The following is a 21463-nucleotide window of genomic DNA, read 5'->3' as shown; positions in this document are numbered from 1 at the left end:
GGGCCCTGCCCCCAAGGGTGGCCCGTTCTGGCCTCATTCCCACGCACCCTGTCACAGGGTGATCCTTTCGCATGTCCAACCCAGCCACCTCCATCTCAGCCTACCTGAACCCCTCTTCTGCCCCCATCCCTGTCCCCCAGGGAGCCAACTGCAACTTGGGCTCCTTCTGCCTCTCACAGGCAAGGGTGGAGGTGGGGAGAGGAAGGGACAAGCAACTACCTCTGCCTGGGGTCTGAGAGCTAGTGAAGTGTGGTCAGCAGGATCCCTGCCTTGAAGGTAGAGTGGAGGTGAGGGTAGAAAAGAGGACCAGAAGCTGCCCCCGCTTCAGGGGACTCAAAATGCTGCAGAAGGCTTAGTGGCGAGGCTGGAGGACCCAAGATGTGACCAGGACTCCATGCTTCTCTCCGTGTGTGGCCATGGGGGACCTGCCCTTGAGAAGTTGGGTGGTTCCTTCCTGCAGGTGTCTGCTTCTCAGCAATGATGCCCAGGGCCCCTTGTGCGTCTGCTAGGCTCAAATTCTGGCTTCCTTTCTAGCTGAATGACCTTAGGCAAAGCCCACCCACCTGCAGAAACTCCTAGAAAGCACTGGCCTGTGTTTGGTGCTTTATAGCTTCAGGTTGCCCTTCCTGGACAGACGGTGGTCTGTGTGTGCCAGGGGCAGGAGAAGCCCTGGCAGATCTCACATAGACCACAATGACTTTTGTTTCTTCTTTTCCCATTCCATTTCTCACAAAGCAGTGGGGCTCCCACCTGGCCCTCAGCCTCTGGGCTCCAACCTGGGCCAAAGCCAGGGCAGTAAATGGAGCCCTGGCCTGGGGGTTCAGGTCTTAGAGCTCTGATAGCAGGTGCTCCAGGCAGGCTCCGCTCCTCTCGAGACCTCAGTTCCATCTGAAGCAGAGGTGTTGACTCTGATCTCTGAGGCTCCTAAGAGACCTGAATCTGGGAAGGTGACGGGATCAACCTGTGGCCCCCTTTCCCCTCCCTGCCTCTCCGGGGCTCCAGTCTGCTCCCCCCCACCTGCCTCATTCTGGTCTCTTGGTTGTAACTGACAGAAACAGCATAAACTGGCTTAAGCAGCTGCCTTTCACTGTACCTGACCACACACAGATAACCTCTCCCACCTACCTACCCAGGAACCCCACAGTTTCCTGTGTTCCATTAACTCCATCCTTAGAGCACAGAATTTTCATGGGCAGACGTCCAACATTATGGCTAGGGGTACAAACTAGCACTGCCTTCTTCTTTCTTAAAAAATACATTTATTTGTTTTATTTGACATTGCTGGATCTTGGTTGTGGCGTGTGGCATGTAGTTCCCTGGCCAGGGACTGAACCCCGGAACCCCCTGCCCTGGGAGTGCAGAGTCTTAGCCACTGGACCACCAGGGAAGTCCCAGGCACTCTCTTCTCTAATTTCTGGCTTATCGTTCTCTCTGCCCAGCCACTGACAGCGTAGGGAGAGGGTGGTCCCTTGGGGTGAGGGGTGACATCTGGATGAGAGCCAGAGGACTGAGAGGGAGAGATTAACAGGGACTTCCTCGGCAGTCCAGTAGTTTGCTGCGCTTACACTGGCTGCAGGGGTCGTGGGTTTGATCCCTGGTCAAGGATCCTGCATGCTTCAAGGCTCAGCCAAAAAAAAAAAAAAAAGAGAGAAACACTAACATAAATTTCACATTTTGGAGTTAATAATTCCCCCTGCATGGCTTGGGTGGGTGTACATTCCCTTGGGTCCTCAAAGTCATTGCCAGGGCAGGCTGGATCACCACAGACAACTCTCCCAGGGAGCCCACCATCTTGCTGACTTTGTGCGGCCGGCTCTGTGCTCAGCCCCACAGCGGAGCAGTGGGAGAGGACCCTGCTGTCCAGGAGTGGCGTCTGTGCCCATGAACCGTGGTGGCCCTGCTGTGCTCTCGTGGTTAAGAGCACCACAGTTAAGCCTGGCTGGAGTCCTGCCTCTGCCACTCATAAGAACCAAAGCTTTGGGGAGGTTTGTGAATCTTTCTGGGCCTTATTTTCTTTATCTGTGAAATGGAGCCAGTAACACTCTCTTCTGGGCTTAGGGTGAGGGTCCCATGAAATGACCCATGTGGAGTGTTGGACATGTAGCAGTCACTGAGGAAAGCAGAGGACTGACTGGGAGGTCCGATGCAGAAGGGAGCAAGCCCCGCTCTCCCATCCGAGTGTCAGGGTTCTCTTTACCCTTCCCCACCACCCCCCAAACCCACTGTCACTTTCCTACCTACCAGTTGGTTGGAGCCTCATACCGGGCAGACCTGAGGATCTGCTTTGTGTTGACCCTTGAGAAGTCAGAGTCTTCGTGATGAGTCAGACAGTTCATGATGAGAGAGGCCTGGAATTGTGGGGGCGGGCCAGGTGGGCCAGGCAGGGGATAAGCAGTGGGGCAGGACAGTCCTAGGCTCTGAACCTCACAGGCCTCCACCTCCAGCCACTGGAGCTTGGGGCTCTGGTTCCAACCTACTCTTTGCTGGCCAGGAAGCTGGGAACAATGGCCGGGACTGGTGCTGGCACCCGGGCTGGCCAGGGGAGCAGGAGAGCTCTTCAACCAGCAGCGGGGGTGGGGGGGCGTGGTGTGGCCAGCCCTCTGGCCTGCTCTCAACTCCTTGAGTGATTGGAGCCACCGTTCCGCATCTTCCCATCTGTGCAGAGGCAGCTCCATACAGAGCCTTCGCCTGACTTCCCAGCCCCCAACTTCATCCCTTCTCCAGAGCAGGCCCCAGAGAGGACCACAAACTGCTCAAACCTTGGAGAGTTGCCCAGGCCTCCTCGCCTGGCCCAGGCTCGCCTGTGATAAGCTCCACATCCCATCCTCAAGCCGGTGCTTTCTTTGTTCCTTGAAGGTCATGCCTCTAGGAAAAGCCTTGGCTGCTATTGATTTTCATAGATCTACAAAGATTCTGGCAGGAATGCCCAGGCCTCCTCACAGGGCCTTGAAAAGGAGGTCGAGGGGAGGGGTAGGGGTGGGTCAGGGGTTCTGGGATCTCCCTCTTCACTCTGCGTTCATGTCCATCCCCATTCCTGCCTTTGTTCATCTGTAAGCATCACTGAACACCTGCTGTTTGCCAGACCCCGAGCTGGTGCAACTGGGCACGAAGGTAGGAATTGGGATGAGAGAGTTTTGAGGTTTTCATGTATATCAAAAGATAGGGTCAAAAATATCAAAGCTGCTGGAATACAGTACAAAATACTACCTGCAAGAGTCCTCCTCGACCCTCCCACCACCCTCCCTCAGCCAGGACCCTTCCTCCATCCCCGATCCTCCCCATTGCCAGGCCCAGGGTGAGAGTATGTGTCTTGTGTGTTACTCGGTAATAAACACAACTATTACTTTGTAGGAGTTGTTTCATTTCATCCAGGTCTTGTGTTGGTTCTGGGAGGCCCCAGGCCCCCTTCCTGAGTCCCAGATCCTACTGGACAGATGAGAGGCGGCCAGCAAATACAGTATTGCCCAAGAGCCTACTGTGGGCCAGAGGCTATGATTCCTGTCCTCATAATCTTGGGGAAGAACTGGGGAGAAGGGAAGACTGGGGAGAAGCCTGCCTGGAAGAAAGGATGAGATTTGGGTAGGAAGAGATGGCAAAAGCATTTCACGTGGAAGGAAGGCTTTGACCAAGGGTTAGGAGGCAGGCAAGACTCTGAGTGTTTGGAACAGCAAGGAGACTGGTGATGGGTTTTGGGCTGGGGTAGTGCGTTGAGGCCCAGGGCCTGGGTTGTGGCTTGGGGTCAGGCCAGGAAGGCCTAGAGGTGAGGCCATGGAAGCTGGGCTGTCCCCAAGGCAATGGCCACAGGGAGGATTTCTAAACTAATCTCTTTATGAGGAGCAAAGAGCCCCCTGGGACTGAGGGGACTTAAGGGCATAGAGGCAATGGTTCAGGCTCAGTGGCCTCTCTCCATCTCGTGGGACTTTTCAACCTGCAGGTGATGAGGAGGATGTAAGTCAGGGTTTCCTAACCTTTGTGGGCACTGACTCTCCTGAGAATCAAGTGAAAACAAGGAGATTTTCCATGGAAAATGCACATGTGAGTGGACCAACGGCTTTGCACATGATTTTGGAAGGTTCGTGGATCCCTGAAGTCCCAGATCATAGTGTCAGAAGTCCTGTTCAAATACTTTGTGAGCTTGGTGGCTACTGACCCTGATTTGGGCCTGTCCTTGTAGACTGGCCACAGGTGGGATGGTGTTTGGAAGATCCTGGAGCTAAGTGCTGAGGCTGGCTGCTCTAACCCCAGCCATACTGAGACATTCTTTACCCCTTTGAGCAGGGTTATTCTGGACTTGGCCCAGGAACACCCCTGGCTGTCTAAAGGGCATCAGACCTCCTTTGTGTAGGTTGGTAGGCAATCAGAACTAGTCCTGAAGCTTTGTGGACAGAGCAGATAACTTTTTGTTTCTGCAGTATATTCAGTGGCAATGCTCTGGGCAGAGGGAACCTTCTCTGAGTGGCCTCAGGCACCTCACCTTACTTCTACACTGTGTTGCTTCACCATGAATCGAGGCCCTGGGCCAAACCTCCAGGGCCTGACTCCGTTTCTCCAAGGGGACCCAGGCCCAGGGAAGCCCCCCAGCATATATTGGTATGGCAGGGGCATCTGAGAGAGGGGTCTTAAATCCCTTTTGTGCCCTCTCTTTTCTCTTTTTGACTCAAGTTCAGAGTCTGAGGTGGAAGGGGCTTGCCTGCAGGCCTATAAGCAGTGGACAGGGGCACAGAGAGAACCTAATTCCCGGCCTGAGTTTGCACCTCACCCCCAGCTGGGGCTTGGGGCTTAGACCCTGACTCTCTGCCTGGGGTCACCAGGTACATCTTTCCTAGACTCCATCAGTCTTCCAGGAGAGGGCAGGAGGCAGGTTAGGGTAAAATATCATCATCCTGAGGTCCTGATCCTCCCCCAGCCTTTGCAACACACACACACACATACACACACACACGGGTCGGGTGCCTCCCTGTGGAGTGTAAGGTTTATTTCTACTTAGGGAAATGGGTTATGGCCACCATATACCCTTGTCCTGCTGGGGAACATGAGTGGCACAATTAGGCAGCCTGGGTGTCAGCCTCCTTTTCACAGATTAATGCCAGGGGGTCAGATAGTTGACACGACTGTGGAAAGAAACAGGGGTGAGGGTGGGGGCCTCCAGGGTGTCCTGGGGAAAAAATCAGGTTGTCCTTCTCTAGGTATTCCTCACAAAACCCACCTACCTGCCTTTAAGGCTCTGAAAACACAGCTTCCATCCTGTCTCTTACGGCTCAAGAGCCTTCATTGGCTCCCTATTTCCTTTCATATATTTTTGGCTGGTCCCTTTGATTTTCAAGCCCCGTTTCCAATTTGCCTCATTCTTATCTCCTGTGAGTCTGCCTCATTTTTCAATCATTTAGTGAACCTACTCTGGAAGGCATTATATACTAGTATAAAAAGAGATAGCATTCCCTTCTATGTGCAAGGGTAGGTGAGAGAAGACAGACTTTCATCAATATGGAATTATAATGCAATAGTCTGTGTGCTCCAAAATAGAGAGGGATGCACATGAGGTGACCCTCTGGAGGGGGGTGGTTTGAGGTGGAGGGGAGGGGCAGAAGGTCAGAGAAGACTTCAAGAAGGATGGGACATCGGGGTCGGGCTTTAAAGAGTAAGGAGGAGTTTTCCGGGTAGAGATGGAAGGATCATTGAGGAGCCGAAACAGCACAAGCAAAGATGTGGAGTGCTCAGTTGTGTGGGTGGTTTGGGTTGCCCCCAGGAGTCTGGTACCGCTGAAGTGTAGGGAATGGGACTGGAGAGGTGGGAGACAGCCAAGTTATGAAGGTGCTTGAGTATCTTGTATTCTCCTGTTGGGAACACTAGTCCCAGTCCTTACCACCTTACCTGCCTTCTGGAAGGCAAATTCTTGGCTCTTTCCATTATATTTCTTATACATCTCTTTACTCTTTCTGTCCCTGCTCTTTGCCCAGGTAAACCCCCACCCCGCTACCCCCCATCTTTGTCTTTTGTCCTGACTGGGCCAAATCGAGTGGACATGAGTTTGAGCAAACTCCGGGAGACGGTGAAGGACAGGGAAACCTGGCGTGCTGCAGTCTATGGGGTCGTCGCAAAGACTCGGACACGACTGAGGGGCTGAACAATAACTGCTCCCTCCACCTCCCAATAGGCTGCACTTTTGCCTGGAGAGGATCTCTCCATGGGGAAGCCCTTCGAATCCTCCTGACATCACCCAGGAGGGTACCAATACCCTGGCACCTCCCTCATGAGGCTCTGCGAGTGGAGAGGGATTTGAGCATCGCCTGAGCACCGAGGCCGCCAAGCACGGTCCCACCGGAGACGTGGCCAGATGGGGCGGGAGCGGGGCGGAGTCATTCCCCGCCTCCTGCAGTTGGGGCCTTACCTGTAGTTGGAGCCGAAACGTCGGAAAGCATTCCTGAAATAGAGGAGGGTAAGGCCGAGGCGGAGAAGAGTGACCCTCTCCGGGAACCGCCACTCCGGGAGGTGCCATCCCACCAGGATTACACCGCACCTGCGCCCCACCCAAACGCCTCCACTCTGAAGGCTGGAGTTGCTGGGACTGGATGGCAGGATGCTCCGTTTGGTAGGAATTAAACATTTACTCATTTTGAAATTGCAATTTTCTTTTGGTGTTTTGGAGCCAATCGATGCTTTGGAGGTCTCACATTTTAAAGGGCCACTTGGTATGTGCTGATGAAAGCTGCCAAGACCCCAGCCTCCTTCCCAGGTATGGGGTCCCCCGGGGTCTGTGTGGGGTCACTTACAGGGAGTCGAAAGGCAGGGGCTTCTGTCCATAGCGGTCCAGACTGGGATTCTGGTTAAGACAGAACTGGGGCGGGCCAGAGGGATGGGGGGTGTCTACTGAGGAGGGGGGACACGGACCTCGCCCCTCGCCGACGCCCCACGCATTGCTGACTGCCGGAGATCTTGGCCTTCTGGGCTCTCGGAGACCCTAGTCCGGGTCTCTTCTCCCCCTCCCCGACCCCCGTGTTAGCAGCTCCTCCTCCACCCCGGCGTCCCCAGGGACCGGTCGGCGAGCAGCCCTTCCTACCCGCCAGCTCTGGGTCACCTCCGGCTTCAAGTACCGCACCGCATAGCCGCTGAAGCTCTCGACTGCGAAAAGACCGCTGGTCTCCGGCCCCACACCCGCCCTGAGCAAGCCCGCGCCCCGGCTCTTACCTGATCCCCGCCCCTAGGCCAAGCCACGCCTCACGCCTGCTCGTGGAACCAGTCCGACCTCCGAACTTCGTTCCGCCTGCCCTCCACCTCCGCCCCACTGGCTCCCGCTGTTCGGACCTGGCACCGCCCCCTCCCCAATATAAGCCCCGCCTCTGTGCCCCTCGGCCGGCCCGCTTGCCCCACCCTCCGAGTGCCGCGGCTGCCGCTCTTCCCCTGTCTTTGTCAGGTTCTGCCCCGGAAGCCCCCTGCTCGTCTTTGGTCAGCTCTTGGGGTCCCAGCTCTATGGACCCAGCGGCTCAGCTGTCTCTCCCGCCCTAAGGGCATCGTCCGCGCGGTTAGACTGACCCTTCTTGCTCGCGCAGGGCAGCTTGAACTCTCCCGCGGAGGACACGAATCGGGACCAGTCCTCGATGGCGCGCGTGAAGCAGGGCCAGTCGACCCTATTGATGCCCGGTGCGATGGGAGCCAGCTTTCCCTCGTGGTACCTGTTTCGGAGCCTCTGGCCAGTCTCCGTGATGTCCTGCCAGGAGGAAGGAAGTCAGGGAGCTGGGCGCACTCGAACCATCTGACCCAGGGGGCTACCGAAGCCCCTGAAAGAGATGGGAAGGGCAGGGTAGGGTCCCAGAGAGGTAGCTGAGGAAGTGAGCGGAATGGAGATTGGGACCGGGGGTGCTTGGTGCTGGGTGCACAAAGGACCTTCAGGTCCTCTCTCCAGGGCAAACCAGGGACAAAGGACGCTCACCAAGCACTGCAGGGGTTTGTTGGGGACACCGAGAAGTGTGAAGTAGGCATTATCAAAGTCATCTGAAGGAGAGAGAGAAAGGGAGAGGAGTTAGTGCAGTTACCAGAAACAGGGTCATTGCCATGCATTGCCAGGGGGGATAATAAATTAATTTGAGCCCATGGAAAGAAATTGGCATTATCTATCAGAGCTATAAATATATGTATCTTTTGACCCTATACTCCTACTTCTGGGAGTTTATCCTATTTTATATTTTGCACAACTGGGAAATGATGTGGGTATAAAGTTTACTCATTTCAGCATTGTTTGTATTATAATAGAAAATGACTGGAAAAAACCCAAGCGTCTGTCATTAAAGGAGTGGCTAAATAAACCATGATGCATCCTCACTATGCCTTGATTAAAAATAAAGTTCTTGATTCAAGAACTTCCAAGGTACAGAAGAGTATATGCCATGTGCTATCTTTGTCTTTAAAGACTAAAATTGAGACGATTGGAGGCAAACAAGAATATACATTTAGGTCATCACCTAACCACGTCATCAAGCAGCACCACTAACAGTCTGTTTGATGTTAGGTGCCCCCTGCCGAGCCATCATGGCAAATGCGGCATTCAAAACTTGTGAAAGCTTTTACAGTGGAGCCTCTACACCTAATTTCTGGTTTACAGAAACTAGACTATCAAGGTAAGCAACACCATAAGGAAAGAACTACTCAAATTCACGATGTAAGACTTGTCTACAACACAACTGTTTTGGATTTCTTAAAAAGTTGGTATTATGAGGGAAAAATGGAAAGTGGATAGATTGGTTTTAGACTAAGGCCCAAGAGACATGACAACCAACTACAAGGCACAATCCGAGATCAAATCCTGGTTCCAAAAATTTTTTAACAGTTGTGAAAGACATCTTTGGGGATAATTGGGGACATTTTAATATGGACTGAATATTGGATGTTAGGGAATTATCTTTAACTTTCCTAAATGTGATAATAGTAGGGAGTCATGTAGGAAGTTGTTTTTATCACTGGAAACTGATTGCTAAAGTGTGTTTGAGTGTGTGTGTGTGTGTGTGTGTGAGAGATAGAGAGAGAAAGAGTGAAAATAAACATGGCAAAACATTAATTGAAGCAGATAGAAGGTAATAAATGTTCAAATATTAGTCTTTCAACTTTCCTCTATGTTTGAATATGTTCATAATTTTAAAAAAAGCTGTAGAGGAAAAGAACAGATTTGTATTTGCAGTAGTAAAGAATGAAAGGATACATCAGGAACTCAGAGTGGTTGCCTGTAAGTGAGAATGAAGAGAATGAGGAAGAGCAAGAATTTTTTTAAAAGTACATTGTTACAACATTTTAAACCTGTGGCTCCATTGATTTGATTAAAACTTACTTGCAATAAAATGCATATCTAAATCAAGAGCTCTCCCTATAAATCTAGATTCCTGGCTTCTCCTGGGAGCTAGGAAATTGGTAGAACTGTGCTGACCCTTCCCACACAGCAGTCAAGGGGACCCTATAGCTGCTCCCCTTTATAGAGGGGTAGGTGAGGGGGCTCCACCTCGCTTTCACCCCACCCCCACTGCTTCCCTACCCACTTCCCCTATTTGTGTTTTCCCTCTTGGCCCTGCAGGAGTCTCTGTGGGACCTCTGGAGATCCCCTATCATCTCTGACAGGCTCTTTGCATCTGTCACCTGAGCCTGAACCTGGGTGTCACCCTGGACTCCCCATTCTTGCCCCTCTACTCACATTGGTACCAAGTCCTATTCCTTTATCTCCTAAATACCTTCTGAGTCCCTCCCCCATAGCCAAGACACTGTCACTACCTCCTGAAGGCTGTGGTCCTTCCCAGTGTCCTAACCACTAACCCCTCCCCCATTATCCACTTCTAGTCCCTCTCGGTCACCCCCTCCCCAACACCCCAATGCTCAGACCTCTTTCCTGCTTAAAGTCTTCAGGGGTTCTTATCTACCTCCCAAGAAAGTCCAGATTGCTGAGCTCAACAACAGGGCCCTCCCTGAGCTGCGTCCCCACCAGCAGCCACAGCTCCTGCTGCCCCCACGTACTTTGTCCTTGGGCCCAACCAAATCCCTCAAGTTCACCAACACCTTGAGCAGCTTCTCCCCTCCAGGCCTCTGTATGTGCTGCTCCCTCTAGCTAGAAGGCCTTTGTACAAAGTACAAACTCAAGTACAGACTCAAGTACAAAGCGGGCAATGAATAAATGTGCTGAAATGCATGCATGTGGGCATCCGCGTGGCACCCCTACCTCAGTGCCCAAGCTTCTCCACCAGTGAAGAGTTCTTCCTTAGCCCCGTGTAGTCCTTAACCCCAGAGGCTTCCATGTTCCCCTCTCTTTCATGACAGGTATCTTTATCTTCCTTTTTCAAAGGGAGAGATGACTGGGCAGAAATTATTACTGCTGTTATTATTCTTCCTCTTCCTGCACTGCTGACCTCTGCAGTTCTCTCTCCATGAATAACAACAACATTATTGTTGAGCACATAGTATGTGCTAGGCACTACTCTAAGCAGTTCTCATGCCTTATCTCACTTTAATCTCACAAAGTTAATCTCAAACCAGTTGATCCTAAAGGAAATCAGTCGTGAATATTCATTGGAAGGACTGATGCTGAAGTTAAAGCCCCAATACTTTGGCCACCTGACATGAAGACATCACTCACTGGAAAAGATCCTGATGCTGGGAAAGACTGAAGGCATAGGAGAAGGGGGCAATCGATGATGAGATGGTTAGATAGCATCACCGACTCAATGAACAAGAATTTGAACAAACTCCAGGAGGTAGTGGAGGACTCCCATGGGGTCATCAAGAGTCATTTCTGACTTATTGACTGAACAACAACAATCTCCCAATAGCCCTGAGAGGCCACCCTGTTAGCATTCCAATTTTCCTGATAGGGAAACAGAGGCTCAGACCTGGAGGATTTTCAGGCAAGGAGGAGCAGAGCTGGGACTAGTCCCTCTAACCCTTTCATCTGCCACTCCTGGCTTCTCCCTCTGAGATCTCTCTCCTCCAAACCACCCACGCCTTCCCCTAAGGCCCCGAGGGCCACCAGCAGTGGCCAGGTGGCCCGACCTTTGCGGCAGTAGGTGGTGGACTGGCAGTGCTCGTCGGAAAGGCAGGCCTTGACAGAGTCCATGTCCATGCGGCGCAGGCTGGGCAGGGCTGGGTGGTAGAGCTGCTGCTTCACGCCGGCCAGCTGGTTGCGCCGCCGGGGCATGGGCAGGAGGATGGCTGGGGATGCGTACACGTGGGTGGAGCCATCCTCCCAGGGCACCAGGTCGATGATGCGGGCCATGGCTGGGTGGCGGAGACACCTGCAGCAGACACCCTTCTGTGTGGGAACACAGCCTTGGCCAGTGCTGACTTGTCATCCAACAGGTATTGAGCACCTACTGTGAGCCAGGAGCTGTGGCGGGGTCAGGGACACTCAGAAACACACAGACACACACACATACACACACACTCACAGAGCATGTGCTAAGGGCTCTGGCAGAGGTCCGTACAGGAGGGGGTGTATGTGGGGAGGCTGGGGCTGGGGCTTTCAGGGAATTGTCTAAAAGAGATGCCATTTGTGTCTATTCTGCAATAATGAGTAGGGAGCAACAGCAGCAAGTGGGTTCAGAAGTGAGCTCAGCCTGCCTCTGGGTAATTAATTATGGATTTCTGGCATTAGCTCAGGTACCTGGCATTTGCTCAACATTCTACAGGGAGACATGGGGAAGTTTTACATAAGGGGAGAAACGTAATGGATATGAACTAGGAAAAAATATGGCTGGTTCTCCAGCACTCCCTTTTAAAAAGCAGATATTCCCAGAGCCTTTGAGTCATTTAAACTTCAATGAGAATTTGTTGAGTCTGGTTGCTTCCTTTCTGACCCTAGTGGGAGGTGAGAGATGGAGGAGGGCAACAGGGAGGTGGATAGGAGGAGAGAGGACCTTTAGAGGGGAGAGGGCATGACGACTGGATGGGAAAGCTGCCCCAGGGGCTGGGCCTTCGAAGGGAGGGGCAAGGAATGGGAGCAGTGAGAGGAGGGGGAGGGTGGACCCCTTGCCCCCCATCCACCTATGTAGTACCTCACCTGCAGGCCACCAGCCCCAGGTGCACAGGCTTATAGAGATTTTCTCCTCCTTTGCCTGCTCAGTGGGGAAGAGAGGTAGAGAGATGGGCCAGGCCCCAGTGCCTTATGAGACAGGAGAATAAAGGGACATTCTGCAGAGACAATGCCCATTGCAGACTCATTGTGAGGGCACTGGCTCCTTGGCAACCCTGGCAACCACAGGCTCCGAGGAGAAGAGCCTGCTGCCCCCTTGAGTCCTTACACTGGCCCCCTTGTTCAGCCTGCCTGAAGGTTGCTTATCTCTGGGGCTCACACAGGATGGGCATGTTGAGAAAATCAGACAAGGAACTGGGGCTTCCTGGGGGTAACCATGGTAGGGCTGGCCAGGGCAGGCTGTATGACCTTAGACTGGTCACTGTCTCTCTCTGGGCCTCAAAGTTCCCATCTGTGTTAGGCAAGGATCCTGGGCCCTGTCAGGAGGGGTATCTGAACTGGCAGGGTGTTTCTCTCCTTGCAAACCTCAGGGAAGAGGGCACTGCCCTGCCTGCCAGTCCTTGAGGCTCCAAAGGTGGAGATTAGTGGCTGCCAGGATTCAGGGTCAGCATAAGGGGATCAGTGAGATTGGTGACCTCAGCACGACAGGGATTATCAGATGATACTCCACGGCCAGCCCCCTGTAGGCCTGCAGCTTCCCTCCCACCTTCCTAAAGCGAGGTCATGAGAGCCTAAGCCAAGCACCCTGAGGTGGTCAGAACCACTGAGGGAGATCCCTGGCAGTCTAGTGGTTATGACTCAGCGCTTTCACTGCTGTGGCCCTGGGTTCAGTCTCTGGTCAGGGGATTAAGATTTTTGCAAATTACATAGTGCACCAAAAAAAAAAAAAAGAATCACTGGAAGTGGGAAACCCTTCCACCCCCATGAGGGAACCCTGTGGAGACGCTAACTTATTTGCACATCTTGGCATGTGCTTTGCATACACCTGTCCACTTGCTGAGCCTAATGGGCCATCTTGGGACCCCTGCTGTGAGATTCCTGTGGGATTTGGCTCCCTAGCTGCTCCTCCTCGAGCGTAGTGTTCCATGCAGCCCCTAGACCAGCATCTCCAAGTCCCACCCCTTAGAGAAAAATTTCCTAGAGTTGACTTCATTCACCACCTCATAGAAAATTTTTCACTCTTTTAAAGTTAAAAATATAACAAAATCCAGGGACTTCCCTGACAGTCCAGTCATTAAGACTCCATGCTTCCAACGCAAGGGGTGTGGGTTGGGGAGTCCCTGGTTGGGGAGCTAAGATCCCGAATGCCTCCCAGCCAAAAAACAAACAAACAAAAAAAAAGAAACAATACTGTAACAAATTCAATAAAGACTTTTAAAATGGTCCACATTAAAAAAAATCTTAAAAAATAACAAAATCTAAAAAGTGCTTAAATATGTAATATAACTCATAATTACTGGACTTCCCTGGTGGCTCAGAGGGTAAAGCGTCTGCCTGAAATGGGGGAGACCCAGGTTTGATCCCTGGGTCGGGAAGATCCCCTGGAGAAGAAAATGGCAACCCACTCCAGTATTCTTGCCTGGGAAATCCCATGGAATGAGGAGCCTGGTGGGCTACAGTCCACCAGGTCGCAAAGAGTTGGACACGACTGAAAAAGTGAGACTTGTAACCACCATTCGGGTCAAGACAGGGGTACTACTTGGCAAAACAGTGTAGCAGTCTCTTGAAACATAAAACATTAATTTACCATGAGTGTGTGTGTGTGCTAAGTTGCTTCAGTCGTGTCTGACTCTTTGTGACACCATGGACTGTAGCCCTCCAGGTTCCTCCACCCATGGGATTCTCCTGGCAAGAATACTGGAGTGTGTTGCCATTTCCTTCTTCAGAGGATCTTCCCGACCGGGGGACTGAACCTTTCATCTCTTGCATCTCCTGCATTGGCAGGTGGGTTCTTTACCAATAGCACCACCTGGGAAGCCTTAAATTTACCATATGACCCTGAAATTCTACCCCTAAGAATCTTCCCAGGAGAAATGAAAATATATGTCCACACAAAGACTTGCATACAGATGTTCATAGCAGCGTTCATTATAATAGCCAAAATATGGAAACAATTTAAGTTGACTAATGGATAGATAAACACACTGTGATATATCTATACCATGGAATACTCTTGGGAATGAAAAAGGTAAGAATTATGAATACATGCCACACTGTGAACAACCATCAAAACATTATATTAAATGAAAGAAACCAAATACAAAAACACTCTACACATTATACAATCCATCTGTGTGTGATGTCTAGAAAAGTTACATCTTTAGAGACAGAAAACAGTTTAGTGGTTGCCTGGGCCTGGGGGTGGGAATGGGGAATGACTAATGAGCATGACGGAGAAGGCAATGGCGCCCCACTCCAGTACTCCTGCCTGGAAAATCCCATGGACGGAGGAGCCTGGTGGACTGCAGTCCATGGGGTCGCTAAGAGTCAGACATGACTAAGCGACTTCACTTTCACTTTTCGCTTTCATGCGTTGGAGAAGGAAATGGCAACCCACTCCAGTGTTCTTGCCTGGAGAATCCCAGGGACAGGGAGTCTGGTATGGTAGGCTGCCATCTATGGTGTTGTACAGAGTCGCACACGACTGAAGTGACTTAGCAGCAGCAGTAGCAATGAGCATGAAGGATCTTATTGGGGGTGATAGAAATGCCCTGAAGTAGTTATGCCAAAGCCTTTGACTGTGTGGATCACAGTAAACTGTGGAAAATCCTGAAAGAGATGGGAATATCAGACCACCTAACATGCCTCTTGAGAAATCTGTATGCAGGCCAGGAAGCAACAGTTAGAACTGGACATGGAACAACAGACTGGTTCCAAATAGGAAAAGGAGTACATCAAGGCTGTATATTGTCACCATGCTTATTTAACTTCTATGCAGAGTACATCATGAGAAACGCTGGACTGGAAGAAACACAAGCTGGAATCAAGATTGCCGGGAGAAATATTGATAACCTCAGATATGCAGATGACACCACTCTTATGGCAGAAAGTGAAGAGGAACTAAAAAGCCTCTTGATGAAAGTAAAAGAGGAGAGCGAAAAAGTTGGCTTAAAGCTCAACATTCAGAAGACGAAGATCATGGCATCCGGTCCCATCACTCCATGGGAAATAGATGGAGAAACAGGGGAAACAGTGTCAGACTTTATTTTTTGGGGGCTCCAAAATCACTGCAGATGGTGATTGCAGCCATGAAATTAAAAGACACTTACTCCTTGGAAGAAAAGTTATGACCAACCTAGATAGCATATTCAAAAGCAGAGACATTACTTTGCCAACTAATGTCCGTCTAGTCAAGGCTATGGTTTTTCCAGTGGTCATGGATGGATGTGAGAGTTGGACTGCGAAGAAGGCTGAGTGCCGAAGAATTGATGCTTTTGAACTGTGGTGTTGGAGAAGACTCTTGAGAGTCCCTTGGACTGCAAGGAGATCCAACCAGTCCATTCTGAAGGAGATCAGCCCTGGGATTTCTTTGGAAGGAATGATGCTAAAGCTGAAACTCCAGTACTTTGGACACCTCATGTGAAGAGTTGACTCATTGGAAAAGACTTTGATGCTGGGAGGGATTGGGGGCAGGAGGAGAAGGGGACGACAGAGGATGAGATGGCTGGATGACATCACTGACTCGATGGACATGAGTTTGAGTGAACTCCGGGAGTTGGTGATGGACAGGGAGGCCTGGCGTGCTGCAATTCATGGGAAAGAGTCGGACACGACTGAGTGACTGAAATGAACTGAACTGAACTGAGTTTATTTTTTGAAAGTAGATGTCGCATTGTCCAGTCAATTTACTAAAAATCATTGAGCTGTACACTTAAAATGGGTGAGTTTTATGGCATACAAGTTATACTACAATAATGTTTTTAAAATTTGAGGTCAGCTAAAGAAAACATGTTAGAGCCCTGCCAATCCCTAGGAGCTTCCACAGCCCCTTTTCCAATCCCACCTCCTGAAAGAAGTAACCAGTCTGCTGGCTGAGTAGTATAACCACCTGCTTTTCTGTTTTTCATTCCTAAGGTTTTTTTCCCATGTGGACCATTTTTAAACTCTTTATTGAATTTGTTACAATATTGCTTCTGTCTTATGTTTTTTGGCCCTGAGGCATGCGGGATCTTAGGTCCCTCACCAGGGATCAAACCCACACCCCCTGTAATGGAAGGTGAAGTCTTAACCACTGGACTATCAGGGAAGACCCCTCCACTTCTCTTTGAAGTTTCATTATCTACATTTGCAGCCAGATAGACAAGACAGGCTGATAATGCTCTTTCTCAGCTTTGTATGTACAAACCACTGGGATCTTTTGAGTCTGGCTTTTTATTATCTGTGTATATGTTTAGGAGAGTCATCCAGTGGGGTGTGGCTGAGCCCCATTCACTTTCCTCACCCTAGAGCCCACTACTCTTCAGCCAGGCTGAAGTGGGACTCTGCCCACTGCCCAGGCTCCAGGTTGCCCAGCCTGGGGGCACAGCTCAGCCTCTGCTCACCTGGTGCTCTCAGGAAAGCACTCCTCTTCACAATACACTCACCCATCTTGGCTGCAGCACACTCCACTTCGTAGTCCTCCTCCTCCCTTCCCAGCAGCTCCTTCAGTTTCCTTTCCCAGCCCCTCCTCCTTTTCCCCAAATCACACCAAGCCAGTGTGCTCTAGGCATCATCTTCAGTCCTTCTCTTCTTTACACTGGATTCAATCAGTCCTGCAACTTTAACTGTCATTTACAAGCTGAATTGATGCCTCCAAAATTTCTATCTCCAGGCATCCGGCTCTCCTAAACTCCAATCCCACCACCTTCCCCACCCCCGCCACCGCCGCAACACTCACACACCTCTTGTTACCCGCTGGACACTCCCACTTGGATGTCTCTCAGACATCATAACCAAGTGGAGCTCATGACTTCTTTCAAAACTCTTCCCAAGCTGAACACCCTCAACACCTCCCTCTTCCCTCCTCTCCCCTTTCTCTTTCCTGCCACCCTAGTCCAAGCCTTGTCATCTCTGCCCTGGCCTCCGTTGAGGAGGTGTCACCAATGATACAGGCCATCACTTGGGCACCCATGAAGAGTAGGAGAGCTGGCTCTTTCTAGAAGGGGTCTGGCTGGAGATACCTGGGGGAGGAGCGCTGATCCTCAGCAGCCGGGTATTGGCAAAGCATGGCCGGGGCCACCTTGAGCTCTGCCATTGGTGTCCAACCTTGCTGACGAAAGAGCATTCTCTGATACCAGTTGCCTTGCGGGTGAGTTGCATATCTGAGTTTTAGCATAAGGAGAGCCCACGGGTCATCCAGTCACAAAGTGGCTTGCTCCTCCACTACCTCTGGACTGGTTTCTTGCTTCCACACCTGCCCACCAGATAGCAGCCTCACAGATTGTGTCCAGCCCCTGTTTTAAACTGAACCATCGTGGGCTTCCATGGGCCATCAGCTAAAACCCAAGCTTCTGACTGCGGCTTACAGGCCCTGCCTGATCTGTCCTGGACCTCATCTCCTACCACTCTCCCCTACCCCCACTAAGCCCCCAGTCCCACTTTGTCCCTCAGGTGCATCCAAGCTTATTTCAGCCTCAGGACCTTTATTTACCCTTCCAGTGTCCTCTGTCTGGAACACCATTCACTTAAATCTTATATCTCAATGCAAATATTTGCCTCTGCATAGAGCCACCTACACCCACCCCCACTCTTCATCACCTCATACATGTTTCTGCTCTGCGTGTTTCTTTCATGGCGCTCAGCATATCTGCAATATTTTTAAACTCATTGTTAATCTTTTTTATTTCTGAATCTTCTGTTGGAACAGAAGTTCTGTGAGGGCAGGTCAGATTTCTGTCTTTCTCAGTGTGCAGAGGCTGGCAAGCTGCCTGGCACATAGGCAAGGCTGAGAAATGTAGATAATCAAGTCAAGTCCCCTATTGTTCAGTTGCTAAGTCATGTCTGATTCTCTGTGAGTCTGTGGACTTCGGTACACCAGGCTCCTCTGTCCTCCATTATCTCCCAGAGCTTGCTCAAACTCATGTCCATTGAGTCAGTGATGCCATCCAACCATCTCATCTTCTTTTGCCCTCTTCTCTTTTTGCCTTCAATCTTTCCCAGCATCAGGGTCTTTTCCAATGAGTGGGCTCTTCCCATCAGGTGGCCAAAGTATTGGAGCTTTGGCTTCAGCATCATTCCTCCCAATGAATATTCAGGGTTGATTTCTTTAGGATTGACTGGTTTGACCTCCTTGCAGTCCAAGGGCCTCTCAAGAGTCTTCTCCAGCAGAATTTGAAAGTATCAGTTTTTAAGTGCTCAGCCTTCTTTATGGTCCAACTCTCACACCCGTACAAGACTACAGGAAAAACCATAGCTTCAACTCTACAGACTTTTGTTGGCAAAGTGATATCTCTGCTTTTTAAGTCCCCTGCCTTTTGCTAAACAGCCCACCGCCCTGCCCCCAACCCAGGTCCTATCACCTCACTGAACTCTTTTGCTCTGGGTCTCTGTCCCTCTCCCCTTCTCCCCTGAGATCACCATCTCCTCTTTAGGGTAGGACTTCAGTTCAGGAGGCCAGCTTGAGTGCAGTCAGTCATCAGTCCTTGGATCCTCTCTAAAGGCCCAGCCCTGGGACTACAGCCACTCTGGTGGATCCCGAGGCAGGGGTGCTGAGACCCTGCCCAAGCTGTAGAAGATTCTGGGACAGAAAGATGCTGCTTGAGTCCCTCCGCTGGGGCTGGAGAGCTGGGGTGTGCCTGCTGCCACTGCTGACGGAGAGTTGATGAGCCTCTGTTACCTTGAGGAGTCTCCCAGGGTCCCCTGGGGGCTGCAAGCAGTTATTCTCCCACCTTCACTAGGTGGGTTGGCCAAGGTCTATGGGGAATCACGATGCCCTAAGCAGGGTCGCATGGGGCTCCTTCCCTGAGGCCCAGATCCCTGCTGGCCTCTAGGGGGTTTCTGACAGCTCCCTTGGCATCGATCGCCTCTCTTCCACCACCACCTCCCCACCCTCTCTAGCATCTCCTAATCCTTTGCACACGGCCCTGCTGCCGCCAATTAATCCCTGCTGTGTCCAAGAGGCCATCCGAGAGAAGCAGGAAGAAGGCAAGTCCCGGCTGGTGGACGGCATCCGAGCAGGTAACTCAGGGTGAGGTGGCAGCTCTGTGGGACCCCTGATGGGACCCCTTCCATGCTCTTCTCCCAGCAAGGCATTTAGACATGGAGAATCTGGCAAGGCTGGAGACCTGAGGCTTGTTTTTCCCTGTGAGGCTCAAACCTTAGTGAATCTCCAAGGCGGCTTGTGAAATACGGATTCCAGGTCCTGCAGTGTGTTTATAGAGGGGCCTAGGACTCTGCACCCCCCAGCTTCCCTGGAAAATTGTGAAAGGCTGGTCGTCCAGGTACCATTGTTGCTCTGAGTACCACTCTCAGGCCCTCTTCCTGCCTATACCTCCCTCATCAATGTGGAATCAGCAGCGACAGGGCAAAAAGATGGGAGGGAATCTGCACATGTTTCTATCCAGGAGGAAATGGCTGGGGAAAGAAGGAAAATTGGTGTGGGGAAGGCTCCCCTAGTCATTTCCAAAAGGTTCAGAAACACAAGCCAGAATAGCTGCCTGCTGGGAAATGGCTCGTAGGACTGGGGTGCAGAAGCAGCCAATCCTGGGCAAATGTCGGCACATCCAGGTAGGTGTGGGACACTTGGAGTCAGGCCAGACTGAGCATAAGCGCAGCTGGGTCACTTACTGGCTGTGTTACTTTGGGCAGGTCTCCTGACCTCTCTGTGCCTCCATTTCCTTAGCTATAAAGCGGCGATGAAAAAATGCTTATTTTCCTGAGGCTGAGGAGGAGGCAGAGGTGAGAACAAGGATGAAATGATCGTGGCTTATGGAGCTGCCTGTGTCTGGCTGGGGTGGTGAAATCTGCCATCCTAAACATGCCATGTGGGGCTCTGCCAACCTTGGAAATCACCAAGGTTGTCGACACCCCCACACCCAACAAGGACAGGGAAGACCAGAGATGTCGTGTCTGGCCCAGGTTCACACTGTTGGCAGCTGAGCCAGGGATCTGACCCCCTCACTAAGAGCTGTGTCCCAAACCACAGCTTCACTAAGGAGGAGTTGGGCTGCAGATGCCAGAGTGGAGACAGAAGTCGGGGCTGTGAGCAGAAGGGCAGGCAGTGTGGAGCTGGGCCCTGGGGCAGGGATCCTGGGCCTGTGATTGCCCTTTGCAGCCCTGGACCAGGGTTCCTGGCAGTGGAGGGACAGAGAAGTGCTCTACTAATACCTTGGCTGCCCGTGGCCAGGGGAAGGAGGACACACCATGCCAGCACAGCCTCAAAAAGGTCCTATAAGGGCTGGAGTTTGCATATATTGATCTGTGTGATACTTGCTGGGCTGGGCCATCCTGCAGGAGTATAATCATAAGGTCAGGGCTGCCCATTCCCTAAAGATATATGAAGCCAGAATCTGAACCCATGTAAAGTAGCTATTGCAGTAAACCATGAAAAAAGGAGCCTGTTATTTTATCTTAAAATTTTCTAAATCATGAAAATATGTTAATTTTTATATTAAACATAAAAGTTATTTTCCATTCATATACTGCTCATCATGTATTTAAAAAAATTTATAATGGGGTTCTGCTGAACATAATTAAAATTAGCATTTTTGCTTGACATCCAATAATAGTCACAGCCAACATTTATTAAGCTTTCATCACGTGGTAGTCATTCTTCTCATCAGTTTGTTTTATCCTCACAATTATCTCCACAAGATAGCTACTGTTAATGTCCCCATTTTACAGACAAGCAAACTGAGGCATAGAGCATTTACTTGATTTGCTCATGACTGGAGTCTGGAGCCTGTAGGTCTTTCCATGTTAGTTCAAATGGATCTATTTAAAATCAATGACTCCATAATATTCCATTATTGGATATTTATTTATTTATAATATTTATTTATAATATTTCCATTATTGGATGAGCAATTAAGTACTTCCCAATAACCAGTCTCCTACAGGCTTTCCTGGTGGCTCAGCAGTAAAGAATCTGCCTGCAAAACAGGTTCAGTCCCTGGGTTGGGAAGATGCCCTGGAGAAGGAAATGGCTACCCACTCCAGTATTCTTTCCTGGGAAATTCTGTGGACAGAGGAGCCTGGTGGTTACAGTGGGCTCACAAAAGAGTCAGACACGACTTAAGCGACTAAACAACACACGGATGGATATGTGGATATTTTTCATCTTTTTCTCTAACATTGTCACGATCCACCTCTTTACACATATGTTTGTGGGCTTGAATGTTTCTATAAGGAAAAAACCTGGAAGTATAATTGCAAAAATGTATTTTAAAGATGGTGAGCGAAAAAGAAAATATGTAACTCACAAAAGCAGCCCATGAAAGGTAGGAGCAACCATGAGCTCTCAGGGGATACTGAAGGACTTTTGTCCCC

General features: G+C 50.7%; 1 protein-coding gene across 1 annotated transcript; it reads right to left on the bottom strand.

Moving 5' to 3' along the window:
- Positions 1-4947: 4947 nt before the first annotated feature.
- On the bottom strand, positions 4948-12175 carry SPMIP8 (sperm microtubule inner protein 8). Its single transcript, XM_069552894.1, is given in 9 exon segments — positions 4948-5111; positions 6389-6421; positions 6771-6835; positions 7058-7119; positions 7531-7705; positions 7928-7989; positions 11020-11275; positions 12037-12069; positions 12071-12175. Coding segments are annotated over 9 exon segments (822 nt in total). The 3' UTR covers positions 4948-5080.
- Between the last annotated feature and the right edge of the window lie 9288 nt (positions 12176-21463).

This window comes from Ovis canadensis, chromosome 14, assembly GCF_042477335.2.
Source record: "Ovis canadensis isolate MfBH-ARS-UI-01 breed Bighorn chromosome 14, ARS-UI_OviCan_v2, whole genome shotgun sequence".
Lineage (NCBI taxonomy): Eukaryota > Metazoa > Chordata > Mammalia > Artiodactyla > Bovidae > Ovis > Ovis canadensis.
This window is presented reverse-complemented; position numbering and strand designations above follow the sequence as displayed.